Source organism: Grammomys surdaster, unplaced genomic scaffold (assembly GCF_004785775.1).
Source record: "Grammomys surdaster isolate TR1022 unplaced genomic scaffold, NIH_TR_1.0 98, whole genome shotgun sequence".
In the NCBI taxonomy this organism is placed as follows: domain Eukaryota; kingdom Metazoa; phylum Chordata; class Mammalia; order Rodentia; family Muridae; genus Grammomys; species Grammomys surdaster.
The window spans coordinates 1,032,009-1,044,657 of NW_021604577.1; the positions used below are offsets into that span (position 1 = coordinate 1,032,009).

At 41.4% G+C, this 12,649-nt stretch overlaps 1 protein-coding gene across 1 annotated transcript in view; it reads left to right on the forward strand.

Annotated features, from left to right (window-relative positions):
• Nemf (nuclear export mediator factor) overlaps window positions 1–12,649 on the forward strand; it is a 53,738-nt gene that overhangs the window by 16,258 nt on the left and 24,831 nt on the right. Inside the window, exons 12-16 of the mRNA XM_028782871.1 lie at window positions 2,319–2,396; window positions 2,483–2,691; window positions 2,889–3,074; window positions 7,056–7,119; window positions 9,422–9,510. Coding sequence (XP_028638704.1) covers window positions 2,319–2,396; window positions 2,483–2,691; window positions 2,889–3,074; window positions 7,056–7,119; window positions 9,422–9,510 — 626 coding nt within the window. The remainder of the gene's footprint in view (window positions 1–2,318; window positions 2,397–2,482; window positions 2,692–2,888; window positions 3,075–7,055; window positions 7,120–9,421; window positions 9,511–12,649) is intronic.

Sequence of the window (12,649 nt, forward strand, 5' to 3'; positions counted from 1 at the left end):
ATATGTGTGCAGAATTTTGAGTTATGTGAATGCTTCTACAGTCTTCCCTTTTGCTTTAAAATAGTACAATTTCCAAGCATGTAATTAAATAAATTGCATGATGTGATTGTTACATCATGGCAGCACTTTGGCTAGAAAACAGTTGTTCATGAATACTCATTATTATTATTATTATTATACTTAAAAATTTTTTTGGGACAGGGTTTCTCTACATAGCCTTGGCTGACCTAGAACTCGGAGATCCTTTGGCCTCTGCCACTTAAGTGCTGAAGACACACACAGCTCTATTCATTTTTTAAATATGCATTAGAACAATGATACTCAAAGGATTTCAGATATTCAGATTAGGACTGTACAGCTGGTTATGTGTATACAGGTATTCTAAAACCTGAAACAGCTTTATAATCTGAAATAGTTCTTGTTCTAAACACTCAGGATTAAGGACACTCACACTACACCAGTAACTTTTTGTGGTAATTATTGTGAGTTCTTAAATAGTTACCACTCTTACAAATTAAATCTTTTAGCTATTTCATCTAACATTCAAATAATAATTAATTGGCGATGCTATAAAACATTAAAAATAGTTCTCAAATCAGTAGTTTTGAAATATAAGTACCATGTGGTGGTGTATGCCTGTAATCCCTGCTGGTGAGAAGTGGAGTCAGGAGGACCAGGAGTTGGGCTAGTGAGTTTGAGGCCAGCCTGAGCTGCTGTATGAGACCCTCTACCAAACAGCAAATCCAACTTGTGTCTGATAAAATGCTATACAGGAGGTCAGATTACCTCACCGAACCCTTGTATTATTATGTTAGTGAAAGATATTCAGAAAAATCCTGGAATAAAATGCTGAGAGAACAGAATGTCAATCAAACAATAATTTTGTACTTTTTTTTTTTTGGCTTTTCAAGGCAGGGTTTCTATGTATAGCCCTGGCTGTCCTGGAACTCACTCTGTAGACCAGGCTGGCCTCAAACTCAGAAATCCGCCTGCCTCTGCCTCCCAAGTGCTGGGATTAAAGGCGTGCGCCACTACCGCCCGGCTAATAATTTGTACTTTTAAAAAGTTGTATTTAGATTTATTTTATGTGTTTTGCCTGTGCATATGCATGTATACCATATGTGTGCCTGATGCCCATGGGGTTCAGAAGAGGGTGACAGATTCCCTGGAACTGAAGTTACAGATGATTGAGTCACCTGAATCCTCTTTAAGAACAGCAAGTGCTTTTAATCACTGAGTCATCTTTCCAGCCCCTAGTTTATAGTTATAAAGAACTTATCGGGAGGCTAGAGGCTTAGTGGGTAAGAGTGCACAATGCTTTTCCAGAGGAACCAAGTTTGGTTTGTGTCACCCACACTTAGAGGCTCATAACTGCCTGTGACTCCAGTTCTAGGGATTTTAACCCTATCTGGACTTTGCAGGCACCGTGTTCACATACAGAAATCCACACACATGCACACATGAATGAGAACAAAATACCAGGTTTATTTTATTTTATGTGTATTAGTGCTTTTGCCTGCATGTATGTCTATGTGCCACATGTATGTATGGTACCTAAGAAAGAAGTGCACCTTAGGTACATGTGGGTGTTGGGAGTTGAACCTGGAGCCTTTGCAAGAAAAAGTGCTCTTAACCACTGGGACAACTCTCCAGCCCCAAGAACAAAATCTCTAAATACATATTTTACAAAAGAATTTATGGAGTGTGGAGAGAGCTAAGGTGATAAGAGTATATTCTGCTTTTGCAGAGACTTAAAGTTTAGTTTTTAGTACCAGCATTGAGCTGATCAGAATCACCTCTGACTCTGTCTCCAGGGATCCAGTATCCTCTCTGGCCTCCATGGGCACCTGCAGTGTAGTACACATTCACATACTTGTAATTAAAATAAGTTAAACATTTTTTTTGGGGGGGCCACTGATGTGGTAGAATGCTTTCTTTGTATGCATGAGGTCTTGGTTTTATCTCTAATACCACTTAAAAGAGAAAAATGTTTCTAGTATGTTATAGGAAATCTTGAATTCTGCCTGTTTGAATAATGCCAAGGGAATTGGAGTCATACTTTATATAGTGATTTACCTGTAACCAAAGCACACATTCTATATAGGGAGTAGAAAGTAGATAGAGATAATATATCAGCATGACATCTCTAAGAGGGTAAGACTTTAGGGAGTGAACTTTGGGGAAACTTTTTAAGTTGCCTATGTGACAACTTTGACAGAGTAGAACCGCTAACACAATAAGCTTTAGGAATTGAGGGGTGGAAGTGCTGTGGATTGAAAGAAATCTAACTTTTGAAAAATCTGTTTTGTTACTATAAGGAAAAACAAGCACTGAAGAAATTAGATAATGTCCGGAAGGATCATGAGAACAGATTAGAAGCTCTTCAGCAGGCTCAGGTATTGGCGTTTAGCTTTTCCAATGCTTTCCAGAATATGACAATCTCAGCTGGCATTATAGTAAATTCATTGTGTTATTTCTTAAGGAAATTGATAAACTGAAAGGGGAGCTCATAGAGATGAACCTGCAGATAGTTGACAGAGCCATTCAGGTGGTCCGCAGTGCACTAGCCAACCAGATAGACTGGACAGAAATCGGGGTGATTGTGAAAGAAGCACAGGCTCAAGGAGACCCTGTTGCAAGTGCAATCAAAGAGCTAAAGCTGCAAACAAACCATGTCACGATGCTGCTGCGGTAAGTGTGCGTCTTACCAGTCAGTGCTTGTTTTTAATCCTGATTGTTCATTGCATTATTTTTAATTTTTTCTTTGTGAATTCACAGAAATAGAAAATATACAGTGAAATCATTTCTAATTTTATTGAGGAAATTTTGAAATGAAAACTGATATATATTATCGACATTAGTGAAATACTATTGAATATTTTTAATAGAAATCCATACTTGTTATCAGAGGAGGAAGATGGTGATGGTGATGGCAGCATTGAGAACAGTGATGCTGAAGCACCAAAAGGGAAAAAAAAAAAACAAAAGAACAAGCAGCTGCAGAAGCCTCAGAAGAACAAGCCGCTGCTTGTCGACGTGGATCTCAGCCTGTCAGCCTATGCCAATGCCAAAAAGTAAGCATTTAACCAGTAAGTCTATCTGTGAATATTTTGCCTGCATGTATTAGGTGCACCAGCATGTGCCTCGTGCCTGAGGAAACCAGAAAAGGGCATCAGATCCCTTGGAACTGGAGTCACAGGTGGTTGTGAGCATCAGTGTGGTGACAGGAACAAAAAGCCTGGGTCCTCTGGAAAAGCACCTCGTGCTCTTAATGTTTGAGTCATATCTCCAGCCCCTATTGTAAACTCTTGGTAGTGTATGTACAGTAAATCAGTAGGAGATTAACAGTCATTATTTTGTCTGTTGTATGAGAGACTTTTTCTGGGAAAATAAAACACATGCACACACACTCGCGTGCACACACATACACCCCTAGAAAGAAATCCATAACTAACCAAAGTAACGATTGCACTAAAATCTATCCTGATGATCCAGTGAGTTTTTACTGGTGTTACTAACTGGTGTATGAGTGAGGGCCAACTTACTGAAGCAAGGATAAAGCAGAAGCTAGCACATCTCTGAAAGGCCACCTCAGCATGGGTGATGCTTCAAGAAAGCTGTATCTGGAGACCTGTGCTGTTGGAGGCACATGAACAAGTCGAAGAGATCTCTTGCAATTCAGTTGTCAGTCTACTTCTCAAGCAGCTGTTTACTGGTTCTCTAACTGGAGGGAAACCCTGAATCTTGTAGGCTACTGCTTTCTCAGACATGTGAAGTGTCAGCTACGCCAGCATAACTGACTGAGTTCCTTGGATCGACGGAGGGCTGAGGGTGAGAGAAAGAAAGACAAGGAGTCATCTGGTAAAGAACCAAATGCTATATTTTCAACTGCATAGCTCCCTTTTATACTCCCCAGGAACACAAACAGGAACAAGGATCAAAACAGGAACAAGGAGACACACTCGGCAGCCTACCACCTAAGTTTGGATTTCTCCTTGAGCAGTCTTCTCAGGGAAATGCATAGAGATGGGGGATCGGGCATAACAGCACAGGTGCAGAGGATGGTGACTCACAATTCACCCATTTTCTTTTAATTAGAGGCCGAGCGGAGACAGAGACCAGACCCTCAGTGAAAATTGGGGATATTGTAATGACCTCCAGCCCCCTGCCGTTGTACAGTGAGGTGGTATGGTCATACCCATCCCGGTGTCTTTTTCCTGAGGAGGGGAACTGTATCGACACCAACCCCTATGCAGCCAGGCATGTCTCTCAGGTTAACTCCCTTGCAGACCCAGCTGCAGCTCGGGCCTAGGTTGTAACATGGTCAGCCACACTTGGACAGAGGGATCCCCTCGACCATGTAAAAGCACCAATCCTCGCACAAACAGCTTGAGGTTGTACCTGTTGTGCCTGAAGGTGGCACAGACGCCCAAAAAACAAGCATCAGCAAAATTAGGCTAAAACTGTCAAGGAAGTAATTCCAGCCCACTCTTTCACTAGCATTCCCACTTGAAGAAACATGCTTAAGATAGGATTCCATCAATAGGATCAACTCTGGTATCGTTAACTAATACAATCTTATTAAAGAGCTGCCGAGTAAGATTATAACAAGTAGCATTCCAAGAGCCAGAAATCAACGGATTCAAATACAAATGGCATGAAAGAAGGGATCATAGCTAACATGTCTGGTGGGCAACATAAAATGTACTTGTTCTTGAACCAAAGCAATTTATATGAAAATCAGACTGAATATCACTCTGAGAAAGCAATGTATCTGTACCCTCCCCGAAAGTTCATTCAATGTCTGGGCAGTTTGTATGTTGCTGGATAAGGCAATGCCTGTGCCCACAGCGATGGCAATGGTGGCAAGGATCCGGTGCCATGTTGATGCAGTTCTTCCAGGTGGTGGTGGAGGTGAAATGGAGAACAGATGGTGCATCCTTGGAGCATTTGAGCAGAAGTAACCGAATCGATGGATTTCGTTTTCTTTTCTTCATCACTGCACACTTTGGGGCAGGGGCCTTCGCAGGGAATACAGTACATGCTCTGGGTGCTGTTGTGGATGAAGCCTCAGGGACATTTCTGCATACACTTGCTATCATGGATTACAAAGCCGTCCGAGTCACTGGTTTCGGCATTGGGGATATTGGCACAGAAATCTCGGTCCACACAGCATCCCTGAACCTGTAGACGCCAGGAGGGCAGGCAGGCACGCACACACCTCTGCAGTAGTAGTGTCAGCAGGCCACATAGGCTGTGCTGTCATCAGGTGTATGGCAGCTGCCCAGGCACTCCAGGTGGCAGCACACGCTGTTCTTGGTGCAGGCTCACTTCCTGCACACACCTGGGCACATTCTCTGGCAGTGCTCTGGGGTCCAGCGGCGGCAGCTGCACTCATCGTTGATGGTGGTCCTCTCACACATGGGCCTCCCCTCCAATGTTCCTGGAGCATCCAAGATGAGAGACTAGTCCATGGTGGAGAGGCAACAGAGGTCAGCGTTTCTCTAAAACCTGATGGGCTCTCCCAAGTATTGTTCCTCAGACTACAAAGCCCAATATCTCTGAGATTGGTCATCTCAAAGATGACCAGTGTGCAGCTGCAGAAGAGTTTCCAGCCACGGATGACCATGAGGTTTGGGAAGAGGTCCCCCAGGCTCTCGAGGCCGGCCACTTGAAACAGCAGCAAGCACTAGGTGATGACTGTGAGCCTGGGGAAGCGGCAGCCTCACCAGTCCCTGGCCTTGGAGATAAGCAGTACATGGAGGAAGCCCCCATCACCGCGCAGTTCTCCAGGTACCCCAGCTACCGACAGTCGTTGCATATGTCAATGCTGGGCCCACAAACCTCTCCACTCGTCAGCCAGAGTGTCAGCCAGAATGAGAGCACAGCGGAGAGAAACAGGAGCCCCCACAGCCCCACAGCGAGGTCGGGGACCCTCCTCCAGAGCCAGATCCCACCCCTCTATCTGGGATGAAATTCTCCCCTCTCAGAAACAAACAAAAAAGCGGAAAAAAGTCTCCAACTCAGTCCTCACTCTTGTCTAAAAACAAGAGCTCAGGCAACGATCCTCGAAAGTGATCCTCGAAAGCAGTGTGGACAGGGAGGGTGGCATTTGCAACCTAGAGATGCAGAAGAAGGAGGAAAATTGTACAGAAAGAAATCGCCACAGGTGAAGACAAATGCCCCAAACTGATTTTCTAAGGAATAAAGGGCCAAAGCTGCACGAAAATCACCTATTACCTTTACCCAGTCTTCCAGCTTAAAAGTGCCGCTCGCCACAAACCATGGAGAGAATTTTTGTAAATTCTTCGATAACCCTAGCTTTAACAGTGGTTCCCCACTGAGCCAGAAGAGTAGATAGTTGCTTAGCCAGCAACTCCTTACTATGTGCCAAACCCATGGCGTTTACTTACCCCGAAAACTTACCTTCGGTTCGTATCCAGTACATCTCCTGTCCTAATGTGCGCCCCAGAGACGGCCCGTCAGCAATCTTCCTCATCTTTCCGATCTTGGTGGAACCTCCACTTGTCAGCTACGCCAGCATAGCTGACTGAGTTCCTTGGATCGGCGGAGAGCTGAGGGTGAGAGAAAGAAAGACAAGGAGTCATCTGGTAAAGAACCAAATGCTATATTTTCAACTGCATAGCTCCTTTTTATACTCCCCACAAAACAGGAACAGGAATAAAAACAGGAACAAGGATCAAAACAGGAACAAGGAAACACACTCGGCAGCCTACCACCTAAGTTTGGATTTCTCCTTGAGCAGTCTTCTCAGGGAAATGCATAGAGATGGAGGAGCGGGCACAACAGCACAGGTGCAGAGGATGGTGACTCACAGTGAAGTATGTTCACTTCCTGGGTCTCTTAGCAACACCCTCCTCCTCGAAGGTAGGGGTTCAATATGGAGGAAACTGCTACGGAACTTATGTGTATACTTCATTTGTTAAAAAGTAATTGTGTGCTCTATACAACTTGGTTCTGTATGATTTAAGATTGTAAAATTAAAAACTAAAAATAGATTTCACTTAATATTTAAGATAGATTTATTTTTCTAGATACTATGATCATAAGAGGTATGCTGCTAAAAAAACACAGAGGACTGTTGAAGCTGCTGAGAAGGTAACATGATAGAATGATGCTCATTGTTTTGGGCAGCTTTAATGGCTTTTTCTGTTTAAGTGGGGTTTTCTAATTTAGAAATCTCTTCGTTTTAATTTTGCTTTAAATGTGCATATTTCTTGTATTTACTTTTCTTCTGCTATCCAGCACTTCCCTCTTTCCCCATCTCAGCAAATAGCACTTTCATTCTTACCTGCTCAAATGTTAGAAATATCCAGAGCTCTTTCCCCTCAAACCACATCCAGATCTGTCATTTACTGTTGTTAGTTTGTGTGTGCATGTGTATGCTCATTGTACCACAGGGAACATTTCAGGCAGAGGACAGTTTTGTAAAGTTACTACAAAGTCCTACCTTTATGAGGGCTCCAGAGATTAAAAACTCATGTTGTCAGGCTTTGCAGCAAGTGCTTTTTTTTTCCCCCCTAGAGCCATCTTGCCAGTCCCACTTACTTTTGCTCTTCAATTTAATGGATAAGCAAAACCCACTGAGTACTGTGTCACTTGACCATAGTTCCAGGAATTGAGAAGTGGAGACAGAATGATCATGAGTTCAGATTATCCTACACTGTACAGTGAGTTTAAGACCAGCCTTTGACATAAGAGACAAAAGCGCACACACATGCACACGCACACGCACATGTACACACACACACACTAGCTGCAGCAAAATGTAAGTAGAATCTGAGCACGATTCATTATTCCTTTGGTTCAGGCCTTGTTTATCTGTATTCTCATGAGTAAGCTTACCGGATCACTCTCTCCCTTTCCCCCACTGCATTCTGTTCCCAACCCAGCAGCATAGTGATATTTTAAATCACAAGCAAACTCCATTGTTCTTTCCTTCACTCAAAAGCATGCACCCCATCTTAATACGATTTAGAGCTCTTTTTCTAGCCCCCCATGATCTATTTACCTTTTCCCTGAATTTTTTTTTTCTACATCCTCTTTCTGGCTACACGCAATCTTAGTTGTTCTCAGAACCATAGTGCACTGCTGTTCTCTGGGTCTTTGTACTTAATGCTCCTTCTTGCTGAAATGCTCTGCCCTCAGATTTTCAACGGTTTTTTTTTTGTTTTTTTTTTTATCCCTTCATTTGTTCATTTACACATCTGCCTAGGTGAGACATCAGAGAAGCCTTTGTTGACCAATTTTGCTAAAAATAAAATCTCACTTGCTGTTTTTCTTAACTCCTCGATATAAAACTATTTGAATATATTTGTTTTTTCTTTAGAATGTAAGCCCATAAAAGTATCATTGTTGCCAGGTGTAGCAGCGCATGTCTTTAATCCCAGCACTAGGGAGGCAGAGGCATGTAGATATCTGTGTTTAAGATCAGCCTAGTCTATATGGTGAGGGCTACATATTGAGTTCCAGGCCAGCCAGAGCTATATATAGTATAACAATAACAAAATGTTGTTCTGTTCATTGTTGTGTTCTAGTATCTAGAGCAGTAGTTCTCAACCTTCCTAATGCTGCAACCCTTTAATACAGTTCCTTAAGTTGTGGTGACCCCTCAACCATGCCACTTCATAACTATAATTTGCTATTATGATAATATAATTGTATTGTAAATATTTGGTATGCAACCCCTGTGAAAGTGTTGTTCAATTCTAAAAGTGGTTGCAATCAACAAGTTGAGAACCAATGCTCTAGAATATTGTCTGAAACAAAGTAGATACTTTAATATCTGTTAAGTAAGTAACCTCCTTGATCTAATCTCTAGGATCCAGGCTGGCCTCATACTTGTTTTATAGCCAGCCTCAAACCCAAGATCTTCTTGCCTCTGCCTCTCAGGTGCTGAGATTATAGGAGTACAATACCATTCCCATCAACAGTGAAGTTCTTAGTTTGTAGGTCTTAAAAGCTTGCATATAATAAATAAAAAATACAGTATTTATTTTACTTCTTACGGCAAATACCTTTTATTTTTCATACATATATTTGTGTGTATAAATCAGAACACTTTATGACATAAAATATTTTCTTCTATTAAGATTTTTGCACATAGTACATATATGGAGATTAGAGGGCAACTTGTGGGTGCTGGGGATCAAACTCAAGTCATCAGGCTTGGCAGCAAGTGCCTTTACTCACTGGACCATCTCATGGGCCCTTAAAAGTATTTATTAAGCTGGGTGTGGTGGCATGCATCATCCATGAGCATAGACAGAATGATCTCTATGAGTTAGAGGCAGCCTGGGCAATATAGTAAAAGCTGTCTAAAGCAATTTGTTATGCTATTGTGTATGTCAGTGTTATGTAAATACATCTTAAAATTATTTCAATTTTTTCATATAAATAGGCATTCAAATCAGCAGAGAAGAAAACAAAGCAAACCTTAAAAGAAGTACAAACAGTTACTTCTATCCAAAAAGCAAGAAAAGTGTATTGGTAAGTGTTCTGCTCTTTATGTTTAGTTTTTCTTTTTATTGGAATTATGTATATCATTTAGAATGTCAGGCAGACATTGTGTTACACAGAGCTAGCTGTGAAACCAGTAGTCCTATAATTCGTCATCCTTATCCCACTGTTCTCCCAGTGAAACTACTCTCTAGTTCTAGCTCTTTCTCCTTGTTACTTACTCATTCATTTATTGTGTGGTGTGTGGGTGTGTGAATGGGGAAATCTGTCATGGAGCATATAGGGAGAGGAGGTCAGAGGACAGTAGTAGTTCTTCCTCTCCCTTCACCATATGGGTTCTAGGCATTGAACTCAGGTTTGTTGGCAAGTGCTTTTACCCACTAAGCCATCTCTGTAGCGCCTGCTTTTAATTTTACCTCTTTTAGGCCTGATATTTATATTCTTGTGTTACTACTTCATGATTTTTGTTGTTCTAGAATCTCTCATTGATTCTCATCTATGGAAGACGAGGGTTTCAGTTTCTTTCCACTTGTGTCATGTTACATACAGACATTATTTTTGTCAAGGTTGACGATCAACGTAACATTTTTATGGATTGATATTTGGTTGTAGTCACAGCTGAGCCATGTAGTATTCTGTCTTCCTTTCTTGCTCAGTTTTTCTGTTGTCATTTTGTCTTCCTTTGAGTTAAAAAAAAAAATTACCTAGGGCTAGAGAAATGGCTCAGTGTTTAAGAGCATGTATTACTCTGGCAAAGGACTTGAATTCAGTTTCCAGCACCTATGTTGGACAGTTTACAACCACCTGTAACTCTAGCCATGTAACTCAGCTATGGGGTGGGAGATAGATGGGCGCTTGCTAGTGCAGTGGCATACAACTGGATGCCAACTACATAGAAGGCTGAGGCTGGAAGACTGCTTGAGCCTAGGTGTTTGGGATCAACCTGGGCAATATGAGACATCACCTTAAAAAAACAAACCCAGTCCACAGGTGGCAGTGTAGCTTAAGTGGTAGACTGGTTGCTTAGCATGTGCAGTGTTCTATATCAGTCCCCAGCCCTCACAACTGTGCAAGGAAGCACACTCCTGCAATCCCAGCACTTGAGAGGCTGAGGCAGAGGAATTGACTTTAAAGCTAGTCTTGCTACATAAGAAGGCTGTCTTATAAACACACCTTTAAAAATGTTAAACTTGGAGGCTGGAGAGATGGCTCAGTGGTTAAGAGTGCTGGCTGCTCTTCCAGAGGTCCTGAGTTCAATTCTCAGCAACCACATGGTGGCTCACAACCATCTGCAATGGGGTCTGATGCCCTCTATTGGTGTTTCTGAAGAGAGCAATGGTGAATACATAAAATAATAAAATAAAAATAAAAAGCTTTGAAAAAAATGTTAAACTTGCCTTTTTTTAAATCATAAATTCAGTGTCAAACTATCAACTATATTTAAATACATTAGAATGCCATTAGTATTACCTTTTTGGATATGTCAGAGATCTATTTTTATTTAGTTTTATTTATATTTTGGTGCTAGCCTTAAACCCCAGGCCTTCACAGATTAGGCCACATGCTTACTCTTGGAGATTTTCTAACTATAATATATTTGTTTTCCAATGTATAATATATATAATATGTGTGTGTGTGCATATATATATATATATATATATATGGAGAGAGAGAGAGAGAGAGAGAGTGAGAGAGAGAGAGAGAGAGAGAGAGACTGGGTTTCTCTGTATATCTCTGGTGGTCCTAGAACTTGTTAATGTAAACCAGGCTGTCCTTGAACTCAGAGATCATCTTGCCTTTGTTCCCTAAATGCTGGAATTAAAGGCATGTGCCACAATGACTGGCTTGTATATTTGTTGTCATTTAAGCGTCTGTTCATCTCCTTTTTTCTTTTTTCTAAAATTTCATTTTTGTTATTGTAATTATATCACTTCCCACTTTGCCTTTTCTCCTCCTAACCTCTCCTAATCTCTACTCCACTCCCTCTCAAATTGATGGACTCTTTTTCTTTCTATAATTTATGTTTTATAAGGCCGTCACAATCTAAAGAGCCCAGTGGGAACAATACATGGTAGGGGTGATAGTGTCCATCATGTTAGGCGTTGATTGTTTCTGTTTAATTGATGGCTTGTGCATGCTGTATGTTACCCTACCCTCTGGTAGGGTGAGGAAAGGAAACTGCAAACATCGTTAGAGCTGGAAAGAAGATGGAGAACTATCAGCAGACTTTTAGCCTGTCCTCCTGTTTTAAACCCCATCTTAAAACTCTGTTTCTTTAAGTTGCCATCTTTTGTTGTTTGTTTTGGGGCAGGGTTTTCCTGTGTAGCCCACACTAGCCTTGAACTTTTGATCCTTTTGACTCAGCTTTCAAAAGTTTATTCTATCACATTTATGTTTCATTTTTGAGTTTGGATTGTAAAGGAGTTGTTTTCCTGGGCTCAAATGTCATTTTAGGACTTGGCTTCCTTTTTTTGTTGTTGTTTTTTGTTTGTTTGTTTTTTTGGGGTTTTTTTTGCTTTTGTTTTTCTGAGACAGGGTTTCTCTGTGTAGTACTGGCTGTCCTGGAACTCACTCTGTAGACCAGGCTGGCCTCGAACTCAGAAATCTACCTGCCTCCGCCTCCCAAGTGCCGGGATTAAAGGCACGAACTACCACTGCCCGGCACAGGACTTGGCTTCTTAAGTCTGATATGATCACTTGTTTACTGTCCATTTATCAAAGTTCTTATGTGTTTTTTGCTTTCCTTCTCTTTGTGCTTAATTTGATTACATTTGACATCTCTTTTGGTCAGATTGACCTATAATTTTCATTTCTTGTAATGTTCTTATCAGGTAGACATAAAAAAGTAGGATGCTCCCAAAATGTTCCTTATGGGAAAGTGTTTCAAAAGATGGCCATGGTGGTCCACATTTTTAATTCCAGCACTCAGGGAGAGGCAAGTGAAAATCTATGAAGACAGCCTGATCTACGGAGTGAGTTCTAGGACAGCCAGGGTTACACAGAGAAAGAAACCCTGTGTATTGGGGTGAGGGGTGGGGAGTTAAGTGTTTATTTACAAATTTGAATTCTTTGTTATTTTGTTTTTAGGGTTTGTTTGAACACAAAGTCAGTCTGTTAGTCTGTCTATCTATCTATCTATCTATCTATCTATCTATCTATCTATCTATCT